General features: G+C 44.5%; 1 protein-coding gene and 1 pseudogene across 2 annotated transcripts in view; one reads left to right on the top strand and one right to left on the bottom strand.

Annotated features, from left to right (window-relative positions):
- Nucleotides 1–5021: 5021 nt before the first annotated feature.
- Nucleotides 5022–5824, bottom strand: LOC117716169 (small ribosomal subunit protein eS4, X isoform-like; annotated as a pseudogene).
- Nucleotides 5825–10835: 5011 nt separating this feature from the next.
- Nucleotides 10836–14263, top strand: part of Rab3gap2 (RAB3 GTPase activating non-catalytic protein subunit 2) — a 78518-nt gene continuing 75090 nt past the window's right edge. For both annotated transcript variants that reach the window (XM_034513106.2, XM_034513107.2), the window contains exon 1: nt 10836–11076. In XM_034513106.2, coding sequence (XP_034368997.1) covers nt 10965–11076 — 112 coding nt within the window. In that variant the 5' untranslated portion in view covers nt 10836–10964. The remainder of the gene's footprint in view (nt 11077–14263) is intronic.

Raw genomic sequence — 14263 nt, forward strand, 5'->3', positions numbered from 1 at the left:
CTGGGGACTCAATTCAGGTCATCGGGCTTGGCGGCAACCACACTCACTGACTGATTTATCTCACCTAGGATCATTTTCAATGAACTCTTCCCTGAAATTTGTAAGATGTTGGTTGCTTTGGGGAAGAAAAATATATTCTACGTTGATCTCAAATCCAATATGTAGTCAAGGATGGCCTTGAACTTCTGATCTTCTTGACTCCAAGTCCAGAGTGGTGAGACAGGTGTATTCTAACCATGCAAGCTTTTATGTGGTTCCAGGGGATGAGCTTGGGGTTTTATACATTCTAGGAGAGCACGCTGCCGTCTGAGCTACAGCCCCAGCCCTGATAAGCAACTATGATAAGAAAGAGTATTGTCTGGCTGTCTGACTGACTGCACCTCCCACACCCAAATTTGTGTGTGTGTGTGTGTGTGTGTGTGTGTGTGTGTGTGTGTGTGTGTGCTGGGAATGAGTGATCATTCCCAAGGGTGTACACTACTATGCTTGTCATTTTTAGAAAGTTGCTTTTAAAGATTTATTCTATTTTATTTTAATTACATGTATGTGTCTGTGTGTGGTTAGTCATAAGATCCTAGTGCCTAGCAGGTTTTGCTTTGTCTTGGTTTTTGTTTTGTTTTGTTTGTTTAAACGTGTAAAATGAATGAATTTATTTCATAGAGGCAAACGGATAGTCCTCCCTGCCCTTGAGAACATCGCCATCTAGTGGAGGAGACAGAAATGCAGCCAAACCAAAAGACAAGTTGTTATATGTTTAAGTTAGAGAGATCCTGGATGACTCATTTTGCTCAGGAAATCAGACTTTTCAAAAGGTGAATGTTGAAATTCAAAAAATTTCAAAAATATTTCAGCTGGTTTTTGAAATATTTGTGATATTTTGAGTGAGAAAACAAGGACCTAACAGATGGTCAGAAATAACTTTAGAAAATTTCGGTTTTGTGCTGATCTGAAACCTGGAGGTTTAAATTTTCCATGGGCCTTTTTTTCTTATTTGAGCACAAGAAAGATAGAAAAATGATCCAGGAAGTCTCGTAGTCAACAGTCAACAGTGTTAAATGCAAAGACACATCACCTTAGTGGCGTTGTTCCTGACTCCATTGTTGGGAACAGACTGAATCTAAGAGGGTGAAAACACTTGCTCACTGGATGTCAGTCAGTGCAAGGAGACATTAGAAGGCTGAGGTGGGAACACTTGGAAGAACACACCAAGGGCAACGTCCTCAGCTTTGGAATTAATTTAACTATGAAAGTCTCAGTAAGGACAGACGTCAAAATTTAACATGAATCTAGATCCTGAGAAGATCAGAGACTCCTAAGGCAGAGGAGTGCATACCACCTGCTCTGGGCTGCAAACCCTGGTCCCCTCATCAGGCAGACTGCAATCAAGATGTGGATAGTGACTTTAATGAAGGAAATGGAGAAAATATAAAAGGAGACATTTCTCACCTTTAAGCAGAGTGAGCAATCTTAATTAGTCCTAAATCCCTAAAGGAGCTGAGGCCACTGTTCTGGGCCCACTCCCACTCATAACATTCACACTTCTAAAATAGCTGCTGCTTCTTGTTCACACAAGTTGCTGTTGTCTCCCTAGCTTTAGGTCATGATGTGTCTTCTGTACCATTCTGTCCCACAAACTAGCTCAGATCAGCTGACAAGATCCAGCTTTCTCATTTTTTTTAATCTGACAAATTTTTTTTGCCATGATAGGTACCCTTGATTTTTTCTTTGACAGGATCTCTTGGTATTTTAGCCCTGGCTAGCTTGGAACTTGTTATGTAGAGCAAGCTAGCCCAGAACTCACAGAGATCCACTTGCCTCTGCCTGGTGAATGCAGGAATTAAGGGTGTACACTACTATGCTTGGCATTTTTAGAAAGTTGCTTTTAAAGATTTGTTCTATTTTATTTTAATTACATATATGTGTCTGTGTGTGGGTATATGCATGTTAGCCTGGGTGCCCAGAAAATACCCCAGATTCCCAATCTTGAGCAAAATGAATAATATTGAAGAGATTGCTATTTCTGACTTCAAGATTTATTAGAGAGCTACAGTAATAAAAACATTATGGGAGCAGCTCAGACGTGTAGACCAATGGAGTAGAATGGAAGACCCAAACATGAGCCCTCATCATCATAGCCCTCTGACAGCTGACAAAACCATGCCCAGCAAAACACGGCGTCTTCAACAAATGGTGCCTGGGAAATGGATGTTGACAACTCAGAAGAATGCAATTAGAGCCACATCCATCACCTTGTACAAAGATTAGGTCCAAGTGAATAAAGGCCTCAATCTGGAACTTGAAACACTAAAACCACTTAAAAAAAAACATGGGCAGTACCTGTGGGACATATGTGTAGAAAGGGAACATGGGCAGTACCTGTGGGACATATGTATAGGACGGAAACATGGGCAGTACCTGTGGGACATATGTGTAGAAGGCCTCCCTGAACAGGACTACACTTGCCAAGGAATTAAGGCCAACAACTGATAACTGGGACCTCCTACAACTAAAATGTTTCTATACAGCTAAGGAGACAATGAATCAAGAGAAGAAACTCACAGGATGGAAGAGAACATTCCCAGATATACATCTAACAGAGGATTAATATCCAGAATATATGAAGAAAAAGAGGGAAAAGGAAGAAGAGGAAGAAGAGGAGGAGGAGAAGGAGGAGGAGGAGGAAGAGGAGAAAGAGGAGGAGGAGGAGGAGAGGGAGGAGGAGGAGGAGGGGGAGAGGGAGGGGGAGGGGGGGGGGAGGGGGAGGGGGAGGGGGGGGGGGAGGGGGAGGGGGGGGGGGAGGGGGAGGGGGAGGGGGAGGCAGCAGCAGCAGCAGCAGCAGCAGCAGCAGCAGCCCAAAGGGTTTAGGAAGAAAATAACCCAGTTGTAAGTGGGTTAGGGCTCTAAACCGAATTTTCAGTAGAAGAAATACAAAGTTAAGAAATACCTCAGAAATTGTTCATCATCCCTGGCAAGAATGATGTGATTAATTAAGGATGTAAATTAAAATAACAACAAATAAACAAACAGACAGACAATCAAACAACAAAGGCTGATGAAGCCATAGAAAAAGAAGAACTTCCATCCGATGTTGCAGGAACACAAACTGGTGCAGCCTCTGTGGAAAGTGTGAGCCAGCTATACAACTCCTTAGCCTGTGCCCACACAACTTGACATCCTACCTCACCAATTCTTGCTCAGCCATGTTCATCGCTGCCCCATTCACTGTAGCCAGGAAATGGAAGCAACCTAATGTCGTTTAACAGAGGCATCGATGGTGAAAATGTGGCACAAACACACGTGGCACGTGGCACAAGCAAGTACACGTGTCCTGCTCAGCTGCCTTCAGTCACAAGCCACAGCCCAATGGTTATTTTCGTACCTGAAATCCCATGTTCAAGTACAATTTCTTCCTCCTATCCTACCCTTTATTTCTTATTGTAAAAATTGTTAGTGAGAACTTACCATCCAGCCACCAAACGCTGGGGCTTTTAATTCACAGGATCTTTTATGGAACTTATTTTTGGTTAAACCAAAAAGCACTTAGCTTTTGGGGACTAGCTGACTTACTTGGCTATCTGGACTTATTTTCATGTTCCAATAAAAACCAAAATTACTTAAACAGTTAGAAACATCCAAGTAATTCACCTAACCTTTTCCGAATTATGCTAGAGAAAAACAATAATCCGTGTAATAAAAATACTTTGCTTAGCTAAGACTTACAGAAATATTTTCTCTTTAATTAGGTCATATTCATATCAAGATTAGGTTCTGTCATCGTAACAGGAAATAGAAGAGGCTGAAACATGTGGAGATCTATCTGTCACCCGTAAGAAATCCAGATGTGGTCATCCATGCATGAAACAACAGCCCTGCCAGACAGAGCAGATTCAATTCCTTGTATTATGAGTCAATCTAGTTCCAGGTGCTTCATTGCTAATCTGTCATCCCAGCTCCTGTAAGCAACTCACTGAGACACACCACACCACACACACACACACACACACACACACACACACACACACAGTGGAAGGGGTATTACTTGGGAAAAAGAAGGGGATCAGCTGAGGTGGGAAGGAGACAAGAGAGCGTAATGGGGACCAACATATTATATACAAATTCATTAATGTAATACACTATTATATAATTAATATATGCTAATGAACACATGAAGGGATACTGAAGTTGTAGAGGTATCAAATACTCGGTAGGAAACAGGAAAGGTGAAGTGGAGACCAGTTTTTCTAATCTATCTGTTCTTCTAAGTGAGTTTCCGGGACACCCTGGCCAGCAGCTTAACAACTCTGTGCTCCCATCTCGTTGGCCAGCACTTAGTCACATGGCTGCACACAATCAACAGAAGATGGGAAATGGGTTTGTTTTCAAATGTAGGATCACAGCTACCTCAGTAATGTAATGTTTATCTTGTTAAAGAGAAAGGTTTAAAATAAGGGCAAGGGTGAATGGGGTGGGTAGCTTGTCATCTGTTCCATAAGTGTCAACTCCCATTGCTTGAGAAGCCCCAAAGACACTGAAGGAATAAAGATGGGGCCTAACAGTCTCACACAACGCTACCTCTCAGCCAGCCATGCTAATGCCTGTCTTTCTTTTAAAAAGTATTTTTTTTAATTTTATGTGTATAGATGTTTTGCCCACATCTATGTCTGTGTACCACATGTGTGCACTGGCTGTGGAGGCCAGAAGAGAGCGTCAGAACTCCAGGAATTGGAGTTACAGATGCTCAAGAGCCACCAAATGGCTACTGGGAATTGAACCCAGGTCCTCTGCAAGAGCAGTGGGTGCTCTTATCTGCTGAACCATCTTTCCAGACTCCTGTTTTGTTTTGTTTTGTTTTTGTTTTGTTTTTGTTTTGTTTTCCTTTTTAAAACATTTTGTTTTATTTATTTATTTATTTATTTATTTACTTATTTATTTATTAGTTTCATCATGCTGTTTAATCTAGCACGTTGCCTAGAAAGGCTTGTAGCATTAAGAGGACAAATACTTCTCCAGCATGTCTAGAGACCATTTCACCCACTGCTCTGTTTGGCCGCTAGCCTCCTGTCTTTCTCTTCAGCAATGGTGAGATGGATTCATTTTCCTCGGGGAAGAGGGATGCATGGCTTGTTGCCCTTGCCAACACAAAAATGGTGAAAAGCCAAGTGACAGAGCTGTTGTCATCAGCATCTTTCACAAGAACCACATCAAAAGAGCCAGGATGTCTCTCTCTGTTGGTGACTACACCAATTCTTCCCAAGTTAGCAACCCCAATCACCATACAGATTCCCAGTGTCGAACTTGATGAAGTCAGTTATTTTGCCTGTCTCCAAATCAATCTGAATGGTGTCATTCACCTCGATGAGGGGATCAGGGTATTGAATAGTACGAGCATCATGGGTCACCAGATATGGGATTCCTTTGGTGCCCACAAAGGTCTTTCTCACTTTGCACAACTTGTAGTTGGCCTCCTCAGGTGTAATACGATGAACAGCAAAGTGAAGCGACCGTTGGTGTCATAGATCAGCTGGAAGTTCTCTCTGGTCTTGTCAATGCTGATGACATTCATAAACCCAGCAGGGTAGGTTATATCGGTCCTGACTTCCCCATTCATCTTAATGAATCGCTGCATACAAATATTTTTTACTTCATCTCCAGTCAGGACATACTTAAGTCTGTTCCTTAGGAAAATGATCAGAGGCAGGCATTCCCTCAGCTTGTGAGGACCAGTGGATGGACGAGGAGCAAACACGCCAGTCAATTTATCCAACATCCAATGTTTTGGAGCAGCTAAGCGCTTCAGTTGTTTCTTGGGACCACAAGCCATGGCTGTGCTGGGAATAGAAAGAGCTTTTGTTTTATTTGTGTGTGTGTGTGTGTGTGTGTGTGTGTGTGTGTGTGTACGTGTGTGTGCGTGTGTGTGCGTGTGTGTGTGATGGTGCTTGAGGATACCAGAAGGTGACGTCAGATCCCCCTGGATCTAGTGTTTCAGGCAGAGGTGAGCTGCTTCTGTATGCAGAAGAGAAACAGATTGTAGTATTTGTATTTTACGGTTCTAGATAGGCAAGAATTAAACCAGCATCCCTTCTTCCCCTCCCCCAACACCTCTTCTCCACTGTTCTACGAAATAAGCTTTGTAAGCTCTCCTCAGTTCTTCTTAATCCAAGGTGCCCAAGAATTTCAGGTTGTTTTCTGCTATTGTGATAAATGCTGTGACAAAAAACAGCTTGGGGAGGAAAGGGTTCATCTCATCTTACAAATTATAATCCATCATGGAGAGGAAGCCAAGGCAGGAACTTGGAGTGGAGACAAAAACTGAATCAGAAACCATGGAGAAAGAATGCTTCCCAGCCTGCTTCCTCTGGCTTGCCCAGTTAAGTTACTTACGCAGCTTAGTCCCACCTGCCTAGGCATGGTCCCACCCACAGGGGACTGGGCCCTTAAACAACAATCAGCAACCAAGAAAACACCCCACAGACACTCCCACAGGCCAATCCACCAGAGGCAATGTCTCAATTGCAAGTTCTTTTTCCTAGATGTGCTGACATCCAAGCTTGCCCACCACAGGAGGGCACCCATCACAACCTGCTCCTGTTAGGGTTATCCCTGTACATCTGTTTTCAGGGATGGAATCTCTGCAGAGCATGGTTTTCTTCCCTCTGTGACCATCGTAGCACATACAGGGTAACCAGGAATCCACAGATGTTAGCTGAATCAAAGGTAGTTGTTAAACATCCTTGTTTCTGTTCACTGTCCTCAGAGCTGTCCCTCAGCAAAGCCAGGGGTGGGGGAGGGTAAGGCTTCTGCATCTCTCTTTTGCCTTTGGCATTTTGGATTAAAATGTCCCTGATGGTCTCCGGTATTTGAATACTTACTGTCGTGCTGTGGGGGAGGGAGAGTTATGGAATAGTTATGAGGTGGAGCCTAGCTGGAAGAAGTATGTCACTGAGGATGGGCTTTGGGGATTTATAGCCTCACCCCACTTCTAGTTCACTCTCTGCTTCACATGTGTGGCCGGAGATGTGATCTCTCAGCTTTTCACTCTGTCTCCCCTACCATTATGGACTGTACCTCAGCAACATGTACGTGATTATGGTATTTTATCACAGCAACAGAAGAGTAAAGAATACAGTCAAATGTCCTCCTCCCTGGGTCCTCCCTGAGCCATCCTTGTGTCTTCGTGTCCTCCTTGTGCCCACCCTGTGTCCTCCTTATGTCCTCCCCTGTCCTCCCCACATCCTCCTTATGTCCTCCCCATGTCTTCCTTGTGTCCTCATGTCCTCCTTCTATCCTCCTCATGTCCTCCTGTCCTCCTCATGCCCTCCCCCATCCTCCTCATGCCCTCTCCTGTCCTCCCCTTTCTTCCTATGCTTCTCTCTGGGGTAGCTCTAGAGCAGCTTCAGGTCCCTTCCTGGTGTCTTCTTAAAACCTGCATATTCCTGAGACTGACATGAGATCTCAGCCCCCACCCCCATTTTATTGATCAATAAAATTAGCCCTCAGAGGCTAGAGAGATGGGTCAGTGATTAAGGGCACCTTCCTACTTTTGTGGAGGACAGGTTCAGGTCCCAGGACCCACCTGGTAGCTAACAATCACCTGTAACCTCTGTTCCAGGAGCTCTGACACCTTCTGACCTCAGTGAGTGCTGCATGTGTGTGATGAACTCACACACATGCAGGCAATATACTCACAGGCATAGAATTAAAGAGAGATGGGAAGAAAAGAGGGCCCAGAGAGGTGGTATGTTCATAAAGCTGACTGGCAACAGAACTGACACAGACCCAAGGGCTCCCTACTCCCAGTTCCTGGCTTTGTGACTCACTTTGTTTCAAATCCTGCAGCTTGGACCCTTTGTCCTCGGGCTGCCATTAAGGACTGGTGAAGGCCTGCTGTTAACCATTCCTGTACTAACTACAACCACTGGTGCTGTAACTCCCAGAGGTAGACACTGCAGAATGGTTAAGGTAGTCCCAGCCGCTAGCCTGCTGTTACGTGAGTCTTTGTTGTTGCTGCTGTTTGCATCTCAACCCCAAATTTGTCAATGTGGGAATATCTAAGGTCTACCCATTTCCCACAGTGCCCTTTCTTGACACTGTGCACTTAGTGGCATTCTCTGACACAGGACCACCCCCCCACCCACCCCCACCCCCCACCCCCCACCCCCCGCCACTCCACATAAAGCACTGCAGCAGAACTGCAAGCGGGGAAGAGCTCAGTGCTGAGCCTGTTGTAATTCCTGTGAAGGGTATCTGAAGTTCCTCAAAACAGTCATGAATGAAGCTTTTCAACACTGCTTGGAAGGAAGTCAGAGAACTTCACATCTGAGGCTCAGCCAACGCGGAAATGAGATTCAATGAGTGCCACAGAGAGATACACAAATGCCTCAGGACAGAACAAAAGCCAGCGGAACCAGCCAAGCGCAGCCACTTCCACTAAATGCATTTACCTGAAAGGAACTTGAATGCTTTTCAAACCATGGCATCGTATTTTTCCATGAAGTGCCAACTTCTCTGTATTCATCGATAAAACTGCAGACCTAAATTTAAATTTTATTTTAGTTTGGCACAGTTGCTGGATTTTAGGGAAAACCTTATCAGATCTGGATTATATCAGAACATGGTCTGAGTGGTAGTCTGAGGAAGCATTGCAGGTTTTCAAAAAGGAAGGTGTATTTATTTTTATCCTATGTGTATGGGTGTTTTATCTTCATGTATGTATGTATACACATCCCTGTCTGTTCACCAAAGAGCTTACTTAGCACAGGGTGCGGGATTCCCTGGAACCAGAATTGCAGAGTCACAACAGGAGTGCTGGAGAAGCCCAGTCCTCTGCATCCGAATCGCTAAGCCATCCCTCCAGCCCCATGTTCTTTTAAAAGATGGTCCCTGATCCGGCAACTGTCTTTTCTACAGTTTGTGATTCTAGAATTATAGGTCCCTGATACCTGAAATGACCTTACAGTAAATCTAATCAAACACGTATCTTAGAGGTGAGCCAGTGTAATATCAAAATCATCTTATTTTGTAAAAGTTGTTCCAGTTTAGAAGCAGGAATTAAAAGTAAGAACCAGGGCATTCAGATATCATTTGGGTCCAAGTGTTCAACAGGCCTGACAGAAGCCAGTGCTCCATGCCCCATCTGTTGGTCTTAAAATTATTCCTGTAATATTTTCTGCCAAATAAAAACTGTATTGCACTTCAGTTTCCTTTAGGAAATGAGTGTCTACAGACATTGGTATAAACACTGAAAAAAATATGTTTTGCTTTTTTAAAAAAAGTTTTATTTTATATATGAGTATGCTGTCTTCAGACACACCAGAAGAGGGCATCAGATCCCATTACAGATGGTCATGAGCCACCATGTGGTTGCTGGGAATTTAACTCAGGATCTCTGGAAAGGCAGCCAGTGCTCTTAACCACTAAGTAACTTCTCCAGCCCACCTTCTTGCTTTTATACACCTTAGAAAATAAGTTAAACGGGCTTCTAGAGCCTCTTCAGAGACAGAGCAGTTTTTTCATTTACCAAATTAGGATAATACATTCTTTTGAAGTCAGCCGTGGTGTAGTACACACATAAAATCCTAGTGCTTGGGCATTGAGGGGAATTGAAGATTTGAGGCTAACCTGGGCTACATAGCTAGATCTTATCTCAAATAATCAAAGAAATAAGACTCTTTGAAGACATTTATGACAGTCTAATTAGGCAAGGTATGGAAATGTACTTTCAAATTCAAGTGAAAGACTGGTCTTTAATTTATGTGTATATACTTCAGCAAATATGTATCAAGGACTCAACTGGGTGGCAGATTCCATTCTAGAGACCAGGTATATAAGGAGTTAAGTAGATCCCCAATCATCCAGGAGTCTATAAGGACAGTGCTTTCCTTACTCAAAACCCAAAGGAAAAGTACTGGGCCAGCCTCCTGGTTATGTTCTGCCGTGCTGTTTCGTTCTTCTTTCTCGCCTAGCATTTTTTCAATTTTAGTTAGCTGAGTAAATAATTGCTTCACTTGGCCTGTGTTAGTCACTAGCTTTTTAGTTCCGTGGGAACGTGTCCTTTTTTGTCCTGAAGCTCTGTGCCTATAGTGTGGCTGGCCCAGGAAACACTAACAAATATTTATTGGGCAGTTGGGTGAGAAAACGGATGAAAAAGCAAATGGATGATTAAAACGCACGATCCAATACATCGCAGGTCATATAAATACACCGGGCTTTCACAGTACCGTGGCAGTTTATGAGACTATTCAATATGAGCCCTTATGGAGCTGCTCTCCAGAGCGCAGTTATTTGAGACACCGTCTCACACTGCAGCCCAAGGGTAGTGGCTTCAACAGGGAGAAATCCACCTGCCTCAGACTTCTGAGGTAGGGATGATCACAGGCATGGGCGCGGCAGACATTTTTTGGGGGGGTGGGGGTGGGGTACAGGTGTTTATTGCATGCTGAGGACGGCCTTCCATATTAAAAAAAAAATTACGAAATTCTCAAGGCAGGTACCTATATTTTCACGGGCACCTGCCCACTCAGCTTAAACCGCCTTATCTGTGAACTATCCAGGTCGTCTCCGTAGAAGCACACCAACAAGATTGTTGGGTGACTCAATGGCACCGCAAAGTCCAACTAGATCACCTTTGGAGGAAGGCCAAAACGATGAGACAAGCTCGCGCAAGGCGGGGACTTAAAAGTGCTGCCAGGCGCCACGTCTGACTCTCCTCCACGAGACCGCGAGTCACGTGTCCTAAGCTGCGCCCTCTCCCCCGGCTCCCGCTCGGCCTGCGCACGCGCAGCTTTGGGGCGGCCTGCGCATGCGTAGCATCCTCCCCTCTCGAGGAGTGCTGACAGCTTCCGGTCTGGCGTCCCCGCCCCCCCGGACAGCTAAAGCTTTAGGGGCTCGGTGCTGTCAGCTGTAGGGTAGAGTGGGCCGGGCGTGGCTAGAGACCACGAGCCCCGCGAGGCGGGCTCCCTGTAGCCATGGCCTGCTCCATCGTCCAGTTCTGCTCCTTCCAGGACCTGCAGTCCGCGCGCGACTTCCTATTCCCTCAGCTGAGGGAGGAGACCCCCGGCGCCCTGAGGAGGGACCCGAGTAAGTGTCCCAGCGACCGAGATGCGGCTGAAAGCCTCCCCTGGGCGTCCCGTCTCTCTCAACATCAGCTTTCAGCGTCTCGCGTCCTGTCGCCAGTCTGCCACCCCTCCCCACCCCCTCCTTCCCAGTCCAGCTTCACGTCTTCTCCTTCTGTACACCACCTGCTCAGGGATAGCATCCTCCGCCTGGTCCCTGCCTAATGTCCGCCCTGTGCATGTCCCCAGCTCCCATCCTACTTCATCCCTGGGACTGTGGCCTTGACTCTGCTTAGCATCCCTGCCCTCTTCCATCTCTTTCCTGGCATTCAGATTTATGGAATAAATGGCCGATTGGCAAGTGAAGGGGTTTTAAGATGGTGAGTAAACTCCCAAATAATGAAAAGTAACCTCTTAGGAAATGAGGAGAATCCAGGGTAGGAACTAAAATTACAGCCACATGGTCAAGAGAAGTTAATTGGCGTTTATTGAGGTGAGAAACAGCACCTGTTATTACCATCAAACAATGTTAACAAGCCCTTCTTCAGCAGTGTAAATCCCAAGGCTGGGTTATTAGATGCTGCGTATTACCTGAGGATTTATTATATGCTTCTTTGTTTCTTCTTTTGAGAGAGGGTATCTTGCAGTGCTTTCTTTATTGTTAGTATGAAATCCATTTCGCTCTCTAGCTTAGCTTTGGTTTTCTGTGCTATAGCAGAGTGGTGATATAAAACCCAGTAATTAAAAAATCCTCTCCCTTTCAAAATTTAGAAGTTATCACAGGGGACTAACTAGGAAAATTTGGCCTCACACTCAAGGTCTGCCTGAACAACAATGTTTGAAAATATCAAATTAGGAATGAATAGTCTGTACCAGTCATTTGCTGCTACATGCCACTTAAATTTGGTAGTTTCTGACCAGTAGGACCTATGATTTACTGGTAATATTGCACGCGAATGAGGGTACCCTAACATGCTAGATGGCTTGGCAAGCATGTTTGTTGAGAAAGAAGGCCATATCTGAAATGCTTGTGGTTTGTCCAAGTGAGCACATGAAGTTTGCACAGTAGAGAGACATCCAATACTTGGTATGCCATCTGTAGTCAGGCTATTAATTAGTTAATTAATTAAGTGTGAAGTGTGGTTTCAGTCTATAGAATTGCTAAATATTGTGTTGTGGACTCGCTACAGAAGATAGAACCTTAGGGAGAGACTGAAGTTGGAGAGTCTTGTCAAGGTTCTTGGGAAGATGGAAGAGAGTCTCGGGAAGGAACACCAGGTGACGGAAATGTTTCAGAAGCTGAAGGAGAGGAGCTGATCCTGGTAAGGGGTGGTCAGCAGTTTGGGGAATGTGGCAGAGGGTAGATAGGACTATGAAAGCACCCAGTGGTTTGGGGAAGATGACAGTGACTGAGACCCTAGCACTGTTTCAGTGGCGCAGTGGCCAGAAGTATGGGTGTAGGGCCTTGGAGGAATTAGAAAGCGGATAGTGAAGAAGGTTGTGAAGGACAGCAGATGTGGGTGAGAAACAGGATGTAGAGAAGAGGAGTGCATCTCTGTACTATTGCCACCGTCCCAGGACAGGCCACACTACTGTCTCTCAGCCTGAGCCTTCTTCTGGACCACACTTAGCTTTTCTAATTAGCTTTCAACATTAGTCCTGGTAAGCTTCAGGGCGTGTGTGTGTGTGTGTGTGTGTAGTCTCACATTCTCCTTAGAATCCATAGTGTTTTTTTAATTGTACTTTAATTTACAAATCAATACTGGGCCAGTGAGAAGGTTCAACAGATAAAAGTGCTTCCTTCTAAGCCTGACTACCAGGGTTTGATGGAAAGATCCTGCATGGTGGAAGGAAGGTACTGATTCCTCCAAGCTCTCCTCACCCCTACACATATGCCATGGCACAGATATGTGTTGGTGAATGTACACACACACACACACACACACAATAAATGTTTTTAAAATCTAAAATTCCTGTGTGGCTTCTAAGACCCTTCCTTTGCTGCCTCCCTGCCCATTGGTTTTGAGATGGAGTCACACTCAAGCACAGGGTAGCCTGGGACTGAGCCCAAGCTGTCCTCAAACCTGTTCTCTTGTCCAGCCTCTTGAAGGCTGGAGTGCAGGTCCAACTACGTCTATTTGTGCCTGAGGCCTTTGCCCTTGCTGTTGATTGTGCCTGGAATGTTCTTTGCACATTTCTGCGTGCTGGTCACATCTTTGAGTGTCAGCTTAAATGTCCGCTCCTCACAGCAGCCTTTTCTGATCACCCGCTAACCCCCTGCTCCAGCTTCTTCTTCTCAAACATAGCATTGTGTTTTGTCACTATCTCTGTGCTATCTGTGTGGTGCCTCGAGAGATACTTAATATGACTTTTGAGGCCTTAAATAATGGCCATGCAACTGAGAAACTACAGTTTTAATTTAACTTAAAAGCCAAATGTGAATTATAGTAGTTTTCTTGGTACAGGGCTAGATGGTAAAAATCAGAACTATATAGATTAAGGACATAAAGTCAACTTGTCTATGACCAAGACCATACAGGACCTGTGTAAGGACATACAGTGAAGAGTAGGGCCAGTGTTAGTCTAGCCAGCTGGGAATGCAATCACCTTGCATCTAAGTGAACTTGGACTCTGTCTATAGGCTATTACACTTTTATATTGAATTCCTTGGTTTATACATATTGACATTATTATGGCTGAAATCCACTCATTTGGAAAATAACCAGCAAACCCCTTTCAAAAATTATTGTTTGGCTTGTGTTAAATGCAGCTTTAGTTTACAGATAAAAGTTGACAACATAACTTGTTCTACAGCTAGCGTACTTGGCTTTCTCAGAATGTCTCTGGCCATGGAGCCATCTTTACAAAGCGCCCAGTTTTGCATCACGGAAACTTGGACTTAAACTTTTATTACAGTGAAAATTGTTTAAAGTAAAAGTGAAGCTAGGAGCTACAGTTGTGTTCCAGTGGCAGCGCACATCTGCAGCAAGGTCCTGAGTTCAATTCTCAGTACCAGCTGAAAGCAAAGTGAACTTAGCAGAGCCGGTAAGTAGGACCCGATAGACTACTGATGCCCAGTAGCTTTGCTTTTCTTTGCTGTTTTAAGTGGTTATTTAACCGGGAAGCAGAATTCCCAATAAAACTCAAGCATTTTAAATTTTCTATCAGATACAGTATTAATTTGCTAACATAATTCATGTCAAAAGGATATG

The sequence above is a fragment of the Arvicanthis niloticus genome, chromosome 10, assembly GCF_011762505.2.
Source record: "Arvicanthis niloticus isolate mArvNil1 chromosome 10, mArvNil1.pat.X, whole genome shotgun sequence".
NCBI lineage: Eukaryota > Metazoa > Chordata > Mammalia > Rodentia > Muridae > Arvicanthis > Arvicanthis niloticus.